The following is a 15,518-nucleotide window of genomic DNA, read 5'->3' as shown; positions in this document are numbered from 1 at the left end:
CATGTGGTAAAGGTGGAACTGAAATAGTCTTAGTACCTGTAGGTTTAGGTGAGGGAAACTCCCATGTATTTGTGGTGTTAAAAGGAATGGTGATCCCCATCACAGCTTTACAGATGGAGAAATGAGGGAAGGATTGTGGCATCAAGCAAGCAAAGTGTTCACAGTCCCATGTCCTTTAACTCTGGGCACCTTAAACAAATACATATAAATACTGAGGTAATTCAGAATGATGTCCAAACCCACCAACAAATGAGTCTCCTTAGCTTGTTAGGAGATCAGTTTTAAGGACGTAATTTGATCTTAATTTTGCACTTTTTAGGTTTGTGTATCTCAGGTTTCTGTCTCCCTGCTGGATCTGCCCAGAGCCCACAGTCATGGAAGTAACCTTATAAGGAGTAATCTTTCTTCAAAATCCAGGTATGATAACAGTTTTATAGCCAGATGATTAGAAGACATCTCAAATAGTGAAGTGACTAGTTAAATCCTACTTCAGTCTTCATCTCCCAAAAACCTGCAGTGTCCTTTTTTTGTTGCTTCCTGTATGTGGTCTTTCCACTTCTGTGACATAAACATGAGAATCAGGAAACACTTTTTCACTGAGGGTGCTTAACTGCTGGCACAGGTTGTCCAGGGAGGTTTAGAGTCACCAACCTTGGAGATACTAAACATGCACCTGAGCAACTGACTCTAGGCAACCCCACCCATTCTGTGAAATAGTCGGGGGTCAAAAATGCCATCTCCTAAACCTACACTTCAGCATTCACCATGGGCAGACATAGGAATCCTGATTTTGTCTCTCACTTAAGAAAGATTCCTGTGTTTTATATAGAACAGATATGGTTGTTTATATAGTTGTTTCCTAACCTTTATCTTGGTGGTTAGGAACACTCCTGCGCATGGAGAGATTTGGCATGATGTCCTGAGAATGAGAAAATTAAATATGTATTTTCAGTGTCTCAAAGACTGCTTTAGTCATGCAGCTGTAGAACAAATGGCACTACCTAGTGCTACAGTCCTGGGAAAACAATTATTTCCAGTAATTTTTTTTCAAAACTGATCTGCAGGTGAAGCCTGCTTCCAGATACAGTGCTTCAAAGCTGAGTAATACCTGTTTTTGGATCATGGTCAGGCATATAAAGACTGAGGCATTTCTGGGTAGGTGCAGAAGTAGAATTTTACATGCCTGAAGTCTTAGTACCAAGCATGCTGCTGACGTTCAGGTGCACCCAAAGTCAGCACAGCAGAGAGGAGCTGCAACTTTGAATTTTGATGCCAGAATTGTACTGAAACATCAATTTTGATACTCAGATCCCCATTCAGATCTAGCCCAAAGCAGTATTTCCAAAGTCACTGGGAGGCTCTTAAGCCAGACTTCTTGTGTGTTGCACTTCATGCAGTGAACTGTGATTTCAAACTAGACAACACCTTCAAGGATTAATCCAATTGATTCTGAGGAGGTTTAAAGCTCTTGGTGGCCAAAAGGGGAGCTTAAAAGGTGCTCAGGAGTTGTCTTGTTTCCTTGCTGCCAAACATTACTTGATGTATGCACTAAATAGCACAGACATGTGGGCTTGGAAGCACAGCCTAATTTTTTTAACAGTGCATCCCTTCAGGAATAAATCTAATAAACCACAATTCAGAAAAACAAAAAAGATGCTACTGACAACAAATTAAGACAGATTTTTCCATTAGAAGCTGAAGTTTTATTACAGGATAACAGTACATAAAGCACATCTAAAATCGATGTGTTCAATGCACTTAATAAAGGTAATGTAATATTAAAGGTACAGTTTCTAAGTACAATATAACAACATTCATATTAGAATGAAAATTGGAGTATTTAAAAGACAACATTAAATCTCTTATTTTTACAATCATATTTACAAAATGAATCAAAATACTTCTTTTGGGACTGAGTAAAATAACAAACTTGAATATAAGCAGGCTATTCATAAGAGTGAGTTTGAAAGGTCCATGAAAGTGAAAAGTTAAGTGATTGGGTAAAGATCATTAGCAAAGGTTTAGTACAATACCACTTTAGTATTCCTCTTGATGGCTTACATTTTATTGTGGCTAGAAAAGGAATTTATACATACTGTACACATAACAGACAGCATATATTTACATGTACAGTATAGTTGCATTTAAACTCGTGTGTATTTACAGAAATTTGAGCATATCACTCAACGAGGTTTTTGAAGTCTATGTGCTTAATCTTCAAACTGATTTATATTTGTAATCAGCATTTATTCTGATCTTGTTATGTTGAATATTTAGTAACAGGGTGAGTATATGTTAAACAAATGGTCTTCCATAAATATATCAAACTATTAAAATTAAAACAACAGGGAAAACGTGTTCCTAGCATTATGTATAGGTTAGTACATATAAATTTAAGAACGAGTTCTCTTCTCTTTGAAAATATCAAAGGGTGACTTAAATCAATAAGGGAAAATAAAATTGTCATGGCTTATATTTAAATAAGATTGTAGCTTCAAGAGGTTTTTATAATTGTCCTGATAGTGTTCGCAATTAAACATTCCACTTATGAAAATATACCCATGGTGCAGTAAGGGTTGTATTTCTTTTTAGGACAACAGTATGTTTGCTGTTTAAAAAAAATTATTTATATATATATATTCCTTGGATTGAGGGTATAAAAGCAGTGCATGGAAGCCAAGAATAATGGCTTTAAAATTCACTACCTCCTATTATCAAAAAGTGCAGTAAACAGAAACATTGTATTTAATAAATTGCTCAAAAATCTTTGCTAAAGATCTTATAAATTCAGTAATATTACAGAAAAATTCTAATAAATATTTAAAAGGTTAATTACCTCCTTAGTTAGATATTTGATATCCATCAGTTTTTAAGAATTACCATGAAAACAATATCTAAAATGAAGGGAAGAGGGGACAGGAATACTTTTAAGGGCACATGACTACATAAATTAAGGTATACATGAAAAATAAAAACAAAACCCCCAGACCTGACAAAATGTTGCAAATTCCACTTCTTAATTAACTTTAGTTGCTAATGGCTGTCCTTGGGTATTGTATGCACAATTTATAAAGCATATTCAAGGACTAAATTTAGCCATCCATCTATCATGGAAGATTTACAGAAAATTCCTATTTACAGTAAATGGACTTAAGTGTGTAGGCATGGCCTTGTAACATCCACAGTTTGTGTACAGATCCTATTTAAAGTGAAGAGGGAGGAAGGCACCCAACAGAATAACATCTATAAATATCAGATGCAACACCGGGATAGAACTCTTCCAACAAGCCAAATAACTACCTCCCATTCAGACAGACAGCATGTTGTAATTGCTTTATACTGGCAGATTATTCTTTTTTCTGATACAGTACAGGCAGACTGTTTTAGTAACCAAAAGGGTAACAAGCTGGACAGAACATTTTTAATAACGTTAATAATTAATAATGTTAATAATGTAGAAAAAAATTCTACATTTGATATCAAGTATCTGTACCGGTGAAGTAATTTTCTCCTTATTAAATATACTATAGAATAATTTATATAATGACACTATGCATTTAAAGAGAAAACCATGTCCCAAATCTTGTACTCTGATACAGGTACTTGTTGGGCATATGTTGGTGTGTATATATATATACACAAATATATATATATTTATATATAGTTATACTCAGTGAAATTAACAAGACCCAAAGGTGGTATTGTCTAGGAATAAAAGGGGTTTGTTTGCTTTTGTTCACAAAAGTAACTTATCTAGCACCACACATCAGAAAAACACAAAAATAGCACACTCTAGTTCTAAACAGCTATGTCTAAAATAGATTATATAGTAAAACAGATATTATACAGCATAATGTGGTATTTGATAAACAGATAAATATTTGCACTGTGTAGGCTGTTTATAGTATAACTTTATCTATACAGAATGAAAGCAAAAAGTTAACTGTATAGAGGTGAGCAGAACAACATTAAATATTATGACTCCAAAGCAGAGACAAAGTTCGAGTTGAAAGAATAGAGCAAGATAAAATGTTTACAGGCCATTACAAGTCCTTAAATTAGTAGTAAAATAAGGAATCAGTTGCTCAAGTTTAAGAAAGCAGTAAACAAGAGATTGCATTTACATGCAGATGTCTAAAACTTGTATTTCTTTTAAATCTATGCACAAAAAGTCATTTGTTTTTATTGCTTGACATTCAGTTATGGCTAGAGTATTTTTAACCTTTTTTTTGTACTTTGGAAACAAGATTATTGTTAAAGGTGCCATAAAAATGGACAACATTGAAAACAGTTTGCAAATAAACCACCTAACACTGCAGTACTTTATACATTTTAAAAAGCCTTGTCTGGGGTTTGTCGTATGTTAAATATATTTAATCTGGGAAAATACACTGTAGCTTGAAGCCTCCCGTTGGCCCAAACATCCAATACAAAAACACATCTCCAGAAAAGGAGCAGGCAGACAATACAGTTACATATAAAGAAGCAGCCAGTTAATGTCCTAATAGTTCAGATATTCACCACTGTTCTGTAACTTGTTTCTAAATCAATGTAGAAATGAGGAACATTTTGGATTTAGAAAGGTGTACAGTACGTATGCCTTTTAGTGAAATAAAATTCACTGTATTGCTTATGAATTCTCTGCATTAGATATAGCATTACAGACTGCAAGTTCCTGTAAAGTTTGTGCATCTACATTAAGACTTTGTGGGGTAATTTAGGGTAGTGTTTCTCAAACAAAAGTCACAACCATTCAAAAGTTGCCAAAGTGTTTAGATTATGATCAAAACACCACGTCAGGCCAAAGTAGCTGGGTTCTGTGTGAAGTGCAGCAACTCGGCTCCCCAGCATGGAGCTGTGCTGGCTGCAGACCAGCGTGCTGCCCAGGGAACTTGTCCCACTCGCTGGGTGCAGCTCAGCCCCCGCAGTCTGGAGGAACTGGAAGGGTTGGCTGGCTGTTGGCTGCAAGCATTTGAAGTAGCCACGGAGTTAGTACTAGCAGCAGCTCAGTTCCTTTAGTTAGGAAGTGCTGCCAGTAAGTACAGCTGGTTCACACTCCCTGCCCCAGACAAAGTAAGTTAATTCCAACACATAGAGCCTGATGAAGAAATACAGCCCAGACGGATTGTGCTTTCAAAAAGCTTGAGAAACACTGACTTATAGGAAAATAAGTATACAAAGGACATTTGAACACCAAAAACATGCAGAAGTTAACAAAAAGTTGTGATGTCACTCATCAAGTTGAACAACTACATTGTGAAGTTCAGCTTGAAAAAGTAATGAGATGGTGAGGAAAGACATACATAGTGGCAGAAGAAATGAACCTATGAGTATTGATCTGAAGCCTTTATCACGTTTTGTTTCTTATTTGGATAGCCTACTTATTGCTATAAAGTTATTGCTATATTCTACCAATGATAAAGGCAAAAAAAAAATATATAAACAGCAACACTACATATGAAAAAGGTAGAATACAGCTTGTATTTTGATGTCAGAATTCTATTTAGTACCTGAATAAAGTTCTAAAGATAGACTGTATATTACCCTAAATGTTACATATTTTCCCCCTCAAGTCCAGTGACATTATTTAGCGAGCTATTATCACAGTACTAGGATTAAAGCATATACTGCAATTTTAAAATAAATTCACATTTAAATTTTAAAACTTTTTTTGTTGTTCTATTTGGTATCCATACGCATTTGCCCTCATTTCCACCAAATGATTTACTAACAGGAATATTTAAGCATAAAGAAAATAGATGGGTAATATTCAAATATATTAATGGATTAATCTTTGAACATAATAAATATTAGTATTAATAATGAAAAATATTTCTAATAGTTAAATTTCTCCAGCTAAGGAAAATAAACGTGTTTCTTCTGTGCAGTCTGAATCAGTTAGCACAGGTAGAATTTCATATACTGAACACTCTAGAGAAAATTGTGTATTATTTTGTATATTGGCTAGTAAATGCCGTTTCTGACATGTGTATTAGTAAGTTTATCGGCATTGGGGAGTTTAGAAATGTATGGAGAAAAAAAATACATATTGTTTGCATGCACATCTTGTACTGTGCAGCCTGTTTTGTTTATCAAGATCAGACTGGGGAATATCAATTAAAAAAAAGGTAGAATGTTTGGCTCACTCCACTACATAGTTAAAACCTCTAACAGATTGTATTTATTAACAGTATGTTCAACTGATAGGCATGCATGTAAAAAAGAGGTTCTATTGTGAAGCAATAGGAATGTTGTTCTACTGCAGATGCCACAACACAACCTGATCAAGGGGTTATACTTCACAGAATCATAGGACCATAGAATGAGTTGGAAAGGACCTTAAAGATAATCTAGGTCCAACCCCCCTGCATGGGCAGGGTCACCTCCCAGTAGACCAGGTTGCTCAGAGCAGTTGTTTGTCTTGGGTGGCCATTCCAACCTAAACTCAACCATCAGCTTGTAAAACAGTAAGAAAGGTGTCCCTGTTTATAAAGCAACCTACAGTAAACAACTGTAAGCTACATACCTGGTGAAAAAACCCTCAGTAACCTAAGATACTGAAGAACTGATGCTTTTTGCAAGCCGACAGACATGTTTGGTGGAGAAATTCACTCTCTTCCCAATCTAACTGAAGCCTTGAAATCTTGCTAATTTTGTTTGTATTTACTTTCTTTTCTACTTGCATTTTCAAAATAATGTGAAGCCCTAGAACAAGGCTAATTGGGACAGGCCTCCAGAATCCTACAGTTTGGCACGTGGAGACTCCCCTAGACACTGTTGGGTTTTGGTGAAATAACTTGGAATTGCTGTATTTGATGTACTAGATACGAAAATGTCTTCAGCCTCACTGTTTCTTTTTAGGCAGGACTTTTGCTTTACCATGAAGCATATGCAACAAGAGAATGTCTGAAGTGTTCTTGTATTCCTGCAGATCTGTCTTCCCTCTTGTGTGACTTGAGTGTTGAAACCTAATGATTACCTTGTACTACCACAAACTGATTTGTTTTCTTTGACAATAATTTACATACTGAAAACTCATTTTGTATTGAAAAACATTCAGCTGGAAAAATAGTCCTATCATTATAAAAATGTCCACAGGGTACTTAAATTAATTTAAATCCTTTACTTAATGGGTCAGCATTAATTTATTTTTTAAAATGTAATTGCAAAACCTTTGCACTCTTTGGAGTACTTCTGTTTTGAACAAAATCAAGACCAAAGAGCAAGTATACTGCAAAACTGAGTGAGAATGAGGCACGCATAGAGCATTTAGTTACAAAAAAATATCCAGTTCTCTTGTGCCTGGGGGGGAGAGGGAATAAATACTAGCATATTTTTTTAAAAAGTAATTTGTTCCACCAGTAGTACTGGCCACCCTGTTGAAGAGTTTTAGAAGATCCCTGAGCACATTAGTTTCTGACTCTTAACCCCAGCTCCAAAATGAAAGGGCTTCTGTTGTTGATAACGAGATGGATTGTCATTCACAGTTAAGTCAATCATAAGGTGCTTATCTATTTACCCTTTTTATCACCAATCAGCACAAAAGAACTGTCAGAAAATAACTTTTATTTTTCTTTTTTTAAATAATAAAAGGGCACAAAATTTAAACAATCAATGTTTTGTGACAGTGGTTAGGATTATTATCTGGCTGCCCCTCAACAACAGACAGGTGATTCAATCGACATTCCTTAGCAAAAACAAAAAAAGAAAAAAAGGCATAAAAAAAAGAAAAATCCTGTACAAATATGTATTTTTCCCTGAGGGATCAAGGTTACACCCGCAAGTGCTCTATGTACATATTGCACTGTAGAGGAATGAAGAACATGTGCAAAAAAAGCAACAATGATTGAAGCTTACTAATCAAACCTTTTAATCAGGACTGCTATGTCATCTTGCATTTTGGAATGTCGGAACACAGCTATTCCTTTAATCTAAAATGTAAAAAACAAACAAAAAAAAGAAAGAAAAAGAAAAGACACCTCTACTATGGCACATTCAATGAAATAAAAAGTTTTCCAAAGACAAATAGACAAATTCCATCAAGAAAATAATACAAAGTTCGTTCATTTGTGTTTTTTTGTTTTTTAGAAAAATTACATTACTTTCTTTCATTGTTTCACATTACAAAATCTTTTTTTTTAATGTTTACACAAATCACATTTTATTGCAGGAATATTTCAAGTGCCATCAAACATTTATAGAAGGGTTAAAAAAATAGAAGTCTCTCTAAAGTGGTCCAGACAAGGCTTTGTATAGAATAAATCTTTTTTCCACCTTCTATTATTGACTTAAGTATTTTGAATACATTTTCTTTATTCCATTGACACTTAACAGCCTAGAAGCAGCCACTCTCACATACCCACACATATATTCATGTGCACACACAAATACACTCTCTCTCTCACACACACAGGTACACATACACACAGATAGCTTGGTATCCATACTAAGATAAGCTTTAATAAAGAACAACCAAACTTAAAACCAGCCTCCCTTTTCACCTAATCTCATAGTTTTTAAAACGTCAAACAATGCTGGAGATGTTGAAGTACATTAGTATACTACTGGCAGTGTAGTACAATATCTCTTTCCTAGAAAGCCAGAACATCTCTATGAATAGATAAAATACCCAATGAAAATCTCTTTGCAGACTTTAAGGAACAGATAATTCAAAACCAAAATACTGTTCCTGTTTCTTCAGCTGTCCTCATGTTTTTGTTCGTAGTGAACTAGGTAGACTTTGAAAATACTTATGAATATCCATTGACTCCAGATCTGTTTTTTTAACCAACTGTTTGGTTGATCATCTGATACCAGGTCACAGTCCCAGAGGTTCTGCAGAGAGCATTTCCTCTGCTGTGCTGGGTCTTACATGACCCTTGCTCTGACCAGCCACTCTGATGTTATTCTATGTCCCCTTTCATGAAAGCTTTCTTGGCAACGGAAGTCTTACCAGCACATCTGCCATGCTGTATCCCTCTGCCCCGCCCCTGCCATAAAGACCAAACCAAAAATAATATCCTATTGCCAAGTGGCTGTTAACTGTGATCAGGAAAGTAGTTACTTAGGATAAGTGCACAGTCTGATTTCACAAGGTGCCGATACATAGGAGCTCCCATGGGCAAAAATGACAGCACTTTCTGGCCTGGATCACATTCCAAGCTGTTTTCAGATGCAAAGGGCTTTCAGCTAAGGCTCTATCTGGAACCTTTTTATGGTTATGTATTTTATTAGTAAATGCTCCAAAAATCGGTTTTGTCAATGACTTATGGGTGTAAATACAAAACCATTGGCACTTAAATGCCCAGTAAAGTACTACTAATAATAAAGTACTAATTCATCAGAAAAAGGTAAGAAAAGGATGCGACTGAAAATTAATCCCCAAATATTTTTCCTGGTAGTCTACTTATTGTCAGAAGTAGGAGTTGTATCTCACTCTAAAAAGTACAGGTCTTACTTCATTAATTGACACTGAGATTAAGTTTAGTTGATCTTTACAGGACTAGCACCTAAGGCTGGTCACATTCAGAAAACATTTGTTAGTTAAAAGGTTGTTTTAAAAACAGGAAAACACATTAGATTGAAAGTACCATATCATGCCAGTTACTCCAATAAAGCAAACAATGATTCTAGGAAAGTGTTACAGTGAGACTGGAGAGAGCATGTTCTGGGTTGTGAGCTGCCTCTTTGTGAACAGGCAGGATAGAGCAGTAAAAGGACAGTTCCATGAACTTTTGCCAAAAGCACTTCGATGCCTCCCTCCCAGTGCTCACAGAGATGCAGGTGTTCCCATCCCATACACACTGCTTTGAAGGGGAAACATCAATCTCCCTCCTTTTGAAACACAGAGATGAGTGATAGCTGTAAGCTTCCCTGATGTGGCAGACTATAGTTTTTAATAGGTGTCATAGCTAAGTATCTCAAATGTACCCCAAAGGAAACATATTCAAATCACAGAGTAAACCTCTGTTTTGCTTATAATAACCCACTGACCTAATTCTCATGTTTTAAATAGTTAGGCTTCTCTTACTTCTCAATGACTAATATATTTGAGAACTTGTGTATCCTTGGATAAACAGCATACCCTGTCTCATTCCTTTTTCAACGTTTCTGGCTTTTTGTTACATACTTAATCAGAAACTTCTTTTGTGTAGGCCTGCAAGGCATCCAGTTATACATCCTTACCTCATCCAAACCAATTATGCACCTCTGGCTCAAACAGCCAGTTTATTTTGTGATGTCATTTATTCTGATTCTGCCTCCTTCAGAACTAGGTTTAATTGACAAAATTGCTCAGAGACAGTATTCTTCCTAAATGGAAGAATGATGGGGAATGGTAATGAATAACTACGACTGCAAGATTCAGCTTATTGCTTGGTTACACAATATGGGAATCACAATTTCAGAATTAAGAGAATGCAGATTTATGATATCAATGTTTTGCAGGGATTACACACAGTACAAAACAGTGCTTTCTAGTACAGTGTGCCTTTACTTTGTTAGTCTGTCCTCATCTGATAAACTTTAAAGTGCATCTTCTTAAATAAAGAGAGTAATGGACTTCTCTGTTCAGCTACCTGCAATTGAACTGCTGGATGCCAGAAGAACATGGGTCAGTGTCTCATCTCACTGAAGTCAAAGACAAACCTATGGGCTGTGATAGAGTTTGGAGTTTGAAGGCATTGTTTACAATATGGAGTACAAAAGTATGTAATACTATATATAAACTTTTCCACATACATGTCGTACACACATACTTTTACTGTAGATACAGACTTGAGTAAATACTTTCAAACCTGGGTTTACAGTGGGAGAAATACACTTTATTTAACAGCCTGATTTTCAGGGATGCTGTGTTACCCATTTGTAAGTGATCCACAATTGCCTAGTTTAACTTTGACCATGGAAACTCAGCATCTTTGAAAATGAGGCATTTGTCTTGTGCACCTAAATCTGAATTTAGGCATATAATTTTAAACTTCCAGGTTTGAAAGATTTGAAAATAGAAGTACCTTTGAAATTAATGGTGAAAAGCTGATTTTAATTTAGAAAATTGTCATTATTTTCAACTCTTAAAAAAATCTGTGTAACCATTTCAGGATATGACCAGCCTCTCTTCAAAAGTAACATGGAAAACAGCAGCATAAATACCTCCCAATGTACCAGTACCTGCCAGACCTTTTTCAGTTAAACTTGAATTTCTGGTGCACATGCAACACAACAATGAACACGCTAGCATTTAATTTAAAGAAAAAAGGTGCAAAATGAAAGTGCCTTATCAATTCAACAAGAAAAGCTATACCAGTAACTACATTTTATATTAATTAAAACAATATATAAACAATATCTCTTTTGCTATATATAGTCTTCATGCCCATTTACCCTGTAATATATTATAATGCTATTGTTGCTATTGCTATGGACCCTTTTCATGCCGTTATGTCTACTGGCAAACAGTGGTAGGTGAAAAAATCGTCCTTCATGAAACAATGAGCAAGTTGTGCAAACTGATGCTGAAATCTCTGCAATGCACACCAGTCGCTGATTACTAGGTGGACTCTCTGTTCTGATCAACAAATTGATTGTTCTGTCAAAAGTCTGGGCAGTGAACTACAGGAGAAAACAACCTTCTGACATTAGTACCCTCAGTCTGTGTAAACAGAGGTCAAGGATTGAGAAGCTGAGACAGAAAAAGGGTCCATATTTGTAGGCATAATGGAAATCATATGCATGAGAAAAACAAGTTCAACTTTGTTTCATTGTTTCCCATCCTTCGCCTGACCCCGACCACCAAGAGATGTGCAGTGTGTTGGCTCCCTAGGTCTGTGCAGGGCCATATAAAGTGTCTTGGTTTTCTTTTTTTTTTTTCTTTTTTTTTTTTCTTTTTCTTTCCTTTGTTTTAATGTTTGTACTTCGGACATTCTAGAAGTGCTCAGGTGATACGTTTACCCATCAATTTGCATCGCTGGCTCAAATTCTGAAGTGAACAACTCCTTGTAAAGTGGAGGAAAATGAAGTCGTACAATGTCTGGGTATATTGCTTTAAATGCCATAAGCTTTTCTGTATGTCGTCCACACAGTGCTCTTAAAGTAGACACTTTGCATATTAACTGTAAAAAAATGAACAGAAGTCATATGGTCATATATGGAACCAGGCCTCCCAATCTTGCTCTTAAGCTTAAAGCTCTCTCAAACACTTTGGTTCACTTCAGTTGTTTACCTTAACAGGGACATTTCAGATGAGTAACCACGGATGTTTGTTATGTTAAATTTAAAAAAAAAAAAAAAAGATAAAAAAATAAAGAGGAAACTAAAAAGCTATGTAAGTAATAGATTAATGCTGTTTATAGAATTTTAAGTTCCTAGGAAAATGTATCATTGGGTTTCCTCACTTGCCTTCCAAGCACTGGCTGGATCTTCATTCGTGTAGCTTAGTCATTAACTTGGAACGCAGCAGTTCTGACTACTTTTAAACCCACTGAATACTATGGAGGGAACTGGCAATGCAATAGATCAGACTTTTCAAATTTCTGCCAAGGCAGGTGAAAAGGAACAGACCAGAAAAATCTGTACTTCAAAAATACCACTGTGGTACTCCCTGAACTTACCAAGTAAATTATATCAAAGCCCAGGAAAGAAACTTTCTGCCAACAAATGTCTCCAAAGTATATTCTGGGAAAAGAATTGTATGAGCTAGGATTTGAAATGGGGACAATCTGCAAAACCTGGGCTGGCCCATCTTGCTTCTAGTCTTAATTCTGTGGTGTTAAACTAAGCATAAGCTGTGTGGCTTTCTAAAGTAAACTAAAAGTGCCTACCCTTCCCCAGTTCTTTAGATTAATTATTTTTTACTATCACACCACTTTTCCATTTTTTAAAAATCGTGAAGATACATTAGATAAGTATAATAGGATGTGTCTCTTTTCTCTAGGCATCAGCATTTGGAAGAACTGCTGAGAAAAAGACTGGGTAACTTCTCATGGAAGACTGAAAAACAAGGTTAGTTTGGGTATTGCATGTTATAATGACTTAATCATCACAGATGCAGAGATTTCATGAGGATTAAGGCAATAATCAATTGTGTGGCAGAAATGTTGTGTAGGAGAAAGGATAAAAATCTTCATCCCTTTTAATGACATTCACCATTAATATAGTTCTTTTCAGACTATTATTGACCTTGTTCCCCAGGAAGTCATCATTTCACCTCTTCTAGTTTTTAGTAAATAGTTTCAGCTAAGCACCTTGATTTTGAACAAGGTGCTTAGAATTCTGGGTTTACCATTCATAAGAAAGCGTACTTTCAGTCATGTGACATGCCATAGTATGATTCTTACCTTTGTTAGAATTCCATCCTCTCGGTGGTTCTTCTGTAGGACATGCTGAAGTGCTAGCTGGATCTTCTGTTGGAGTTTTTCAATTTTTACTTTCTCCTGAAGCCATGAGCGATCTAAATATAAATGGAGTTAACACATCTAGTACTGCACACATCATAGTGCATTAGGAAGTACTAAATCTGTTACAGACTCATCTTTCTTGTTTGCAACCTTTCTTCCACTTCTTACACAGAAAAATGAGTTTCAAATTTAATAGGTTTTGGAGTATATTTGCTATGTGCATTTAAAATTACTTTTAAAGTCCCTAATTAGAAAAATTTGACAAATCTGAGTAAGATTTATTAATCATTCACTAACAAGGTTTGTAAAATGCAGGGTATTTACATAAGGAATATAACTTTTTAGTAGGAAACTAACAGATCACATAAGGAACAACTCGTTGGAGTAGATCTTGCTAAGATCTACAGTGACATACAGAAAAATCAGAAGCAAACATTCAGCTGTTAAAAAAAAAAAAAGCTCCTAAACTTCCTGGCATAAAAGTAGTATTAGCTGCTACATCCTCTGCATGGCAGAACTGATCTGTGGGGTTCTGTAGCCTACATACCAAGACAGAGGGCTAACATACTTCCCATCTGGCAAACAGCATGAGAATATATTTATGATAATCTCAATCCCACTGTTACTAACAGAATCTTTCACCACTGCTCCTGAATCCACTGTGCTGCAGTCTAAAAAGAGAGCATTTAGCTCCTTGGGTGACTTTCTGTCCTGGTATCCTGTTTCACCGGACCCAACGAGCCTGGAGTACTATGTGTGTCTACTTAAGATTAAGTTATTTTAGTCATGGGTACAGTAGACTCAGGCTGACTCTTGGGGTGACTTGCATGTGTCTGGCAGCATATAATTCTCAGTAGCAATTTTCAAGGTAGGGACAGATAGTTAAGCTACCTCACTACGTTTGTACCACTGCATACTGGTGTGGGAAACAGTTCTTCTTCCCATTTAAGTCTAAACATTGGCTCGCGACAACTGGCAACCCTTCTTAACAGCCCTGAGGTGACACTGGAAGCATTCTGTCATGTGCTTGTGATAATTCTGCTACAGCTGCAAGCTCACATACGTTGAAAGCTGACTATATAAATTCAGTGGCTACCTTCTTCTGCCTGCCTCACTTAGGTTGACTCAGTGGTCTCACTCACATGCATTTAAACTTTTGCAAGGAAGCTGAGTTCTTAATGAGGTGAAAATTTGAAAAACAAGGGCTTAGATTAGGATTTCCAATTTAATGCCTAAATTCACAAGTTTAATGTGTTTATTAAAATGAAAAATTTAGAGAAGACAGAGATGCTTAAAAAGATGATTTGAAGAAAGACATGCTTAAAAAGACGATTACATTTCATACTACCTTATTGTCTTAACATTATCCTTAAAAACACTCCAAAATAAAAATTACCTCTATCAAGTAAACCTAGAGCAAACCTTTATCGCTTACCTGCTGACATTAAAACAAACGCAGAAAACAAAGCTATCTCATCTTCTGTCAGGTGCATAGAACATAAACTTTTTCCAAATTCAAACACAAAACTAATGAAGTCTTCACAACCTGCCAAAAAGAAGGTACGGTTCATGCCACATTGTTTAAAACTACCACAGAGCAACACAGTTGTTTATTCTGATAGAGGTGAAAAATAGATGTGAAATACGTCACAGGTGGATGGTCTTCTCCTTAAGGACTCCTTAAGGAGTGATGATAGTGAGATCTCACTCATGCTTGAGCTTATTAACCCATCCCCACAAGTCCCCAGCTCACACACCCTGGCAGCCCCTATTTTGAAGGTTTTGCATGCTGTATCTTTTCCACATTGGTTGTTTTGGGGTAAATACAGATAAAACCTAAGCCATTTTCAAGGTCAGAATTGGTTTAGCTTTGTTTCTGTTCTAAGTGGAATTTTTTCATGTCAGTGTGGAGTGGTGATTCAAAATGTGTACTTGAAAAGTGCTGATTTTAAGACTATTGAGCACACAGAACAGGAAGGGGAGAGATGCATACAAGGTACATGCTGCAGGAGCAAAGGGAGAAGCCGAGGTCTGAAAGCTTTTCATGCAGTAAAGGAACTCTCTCTCCTTTCATCCATTTCCTTGCTCACATGGGTGTAAGTTGGTTTACTGCTGCTGTTACAC

At 36.0% G+C, this 15,518-nt stretch overlaps 1 protein-coding gene across 3 annotated transcripts in view; it reads right to left on the bottom strand.

Moving 5' to 3' along the window:
* Positions 1-1,680: 1,680 nt before the first annotated feature.
* Positions 1,681-15,518, bottom strand: part of RORA (RAR related orphan receptor A) — a 356,756-nt gene continuing 342,918 nt past the window's right edge. For all 3 annotated transcript variants that reach the window (XM_051628156.1, XM_051628157.1, XM_051628158.1), the window contains 3 exons: positions 14,830-14,940; positions 13,335-13,447; positions 1,681-12,110 (listed from right to left, as the gene is read on the bottom strand). In XM_051628156.1, coding sequence (XP_051484116.1) covers positions 11,946-12,110; positions 13,335-13,447; positions 14,830-14,940 — 389 coding nt within the window. In that variant the 3' untranslated portion in view covers positions 1,681-11,945. The remainder of the gene's footprint in view (positions 12,111-13,334; positions 13,448-14,829; positions 14,941-15,518) is intronic.

This window comes from Apus apus, chromosome 10 (genome assembly GCF_020740795.1).
Source record: "Apus apus isolate bApuApu2 chromosome 10, bApuApu2.pri.cur, whole genome shotgun sequence".
Classification (NCBI taxonomy): domain Eukaryota; kingdom Metazoa; phylum Chordata; class Aves; order Apodiformes; family Apodidae; genus Apus; species Apus apus.
Note: the sequence above shows the minus strand (reverse complement) of the source record. Positions and strands in the feature narration are given on the sequence as shown.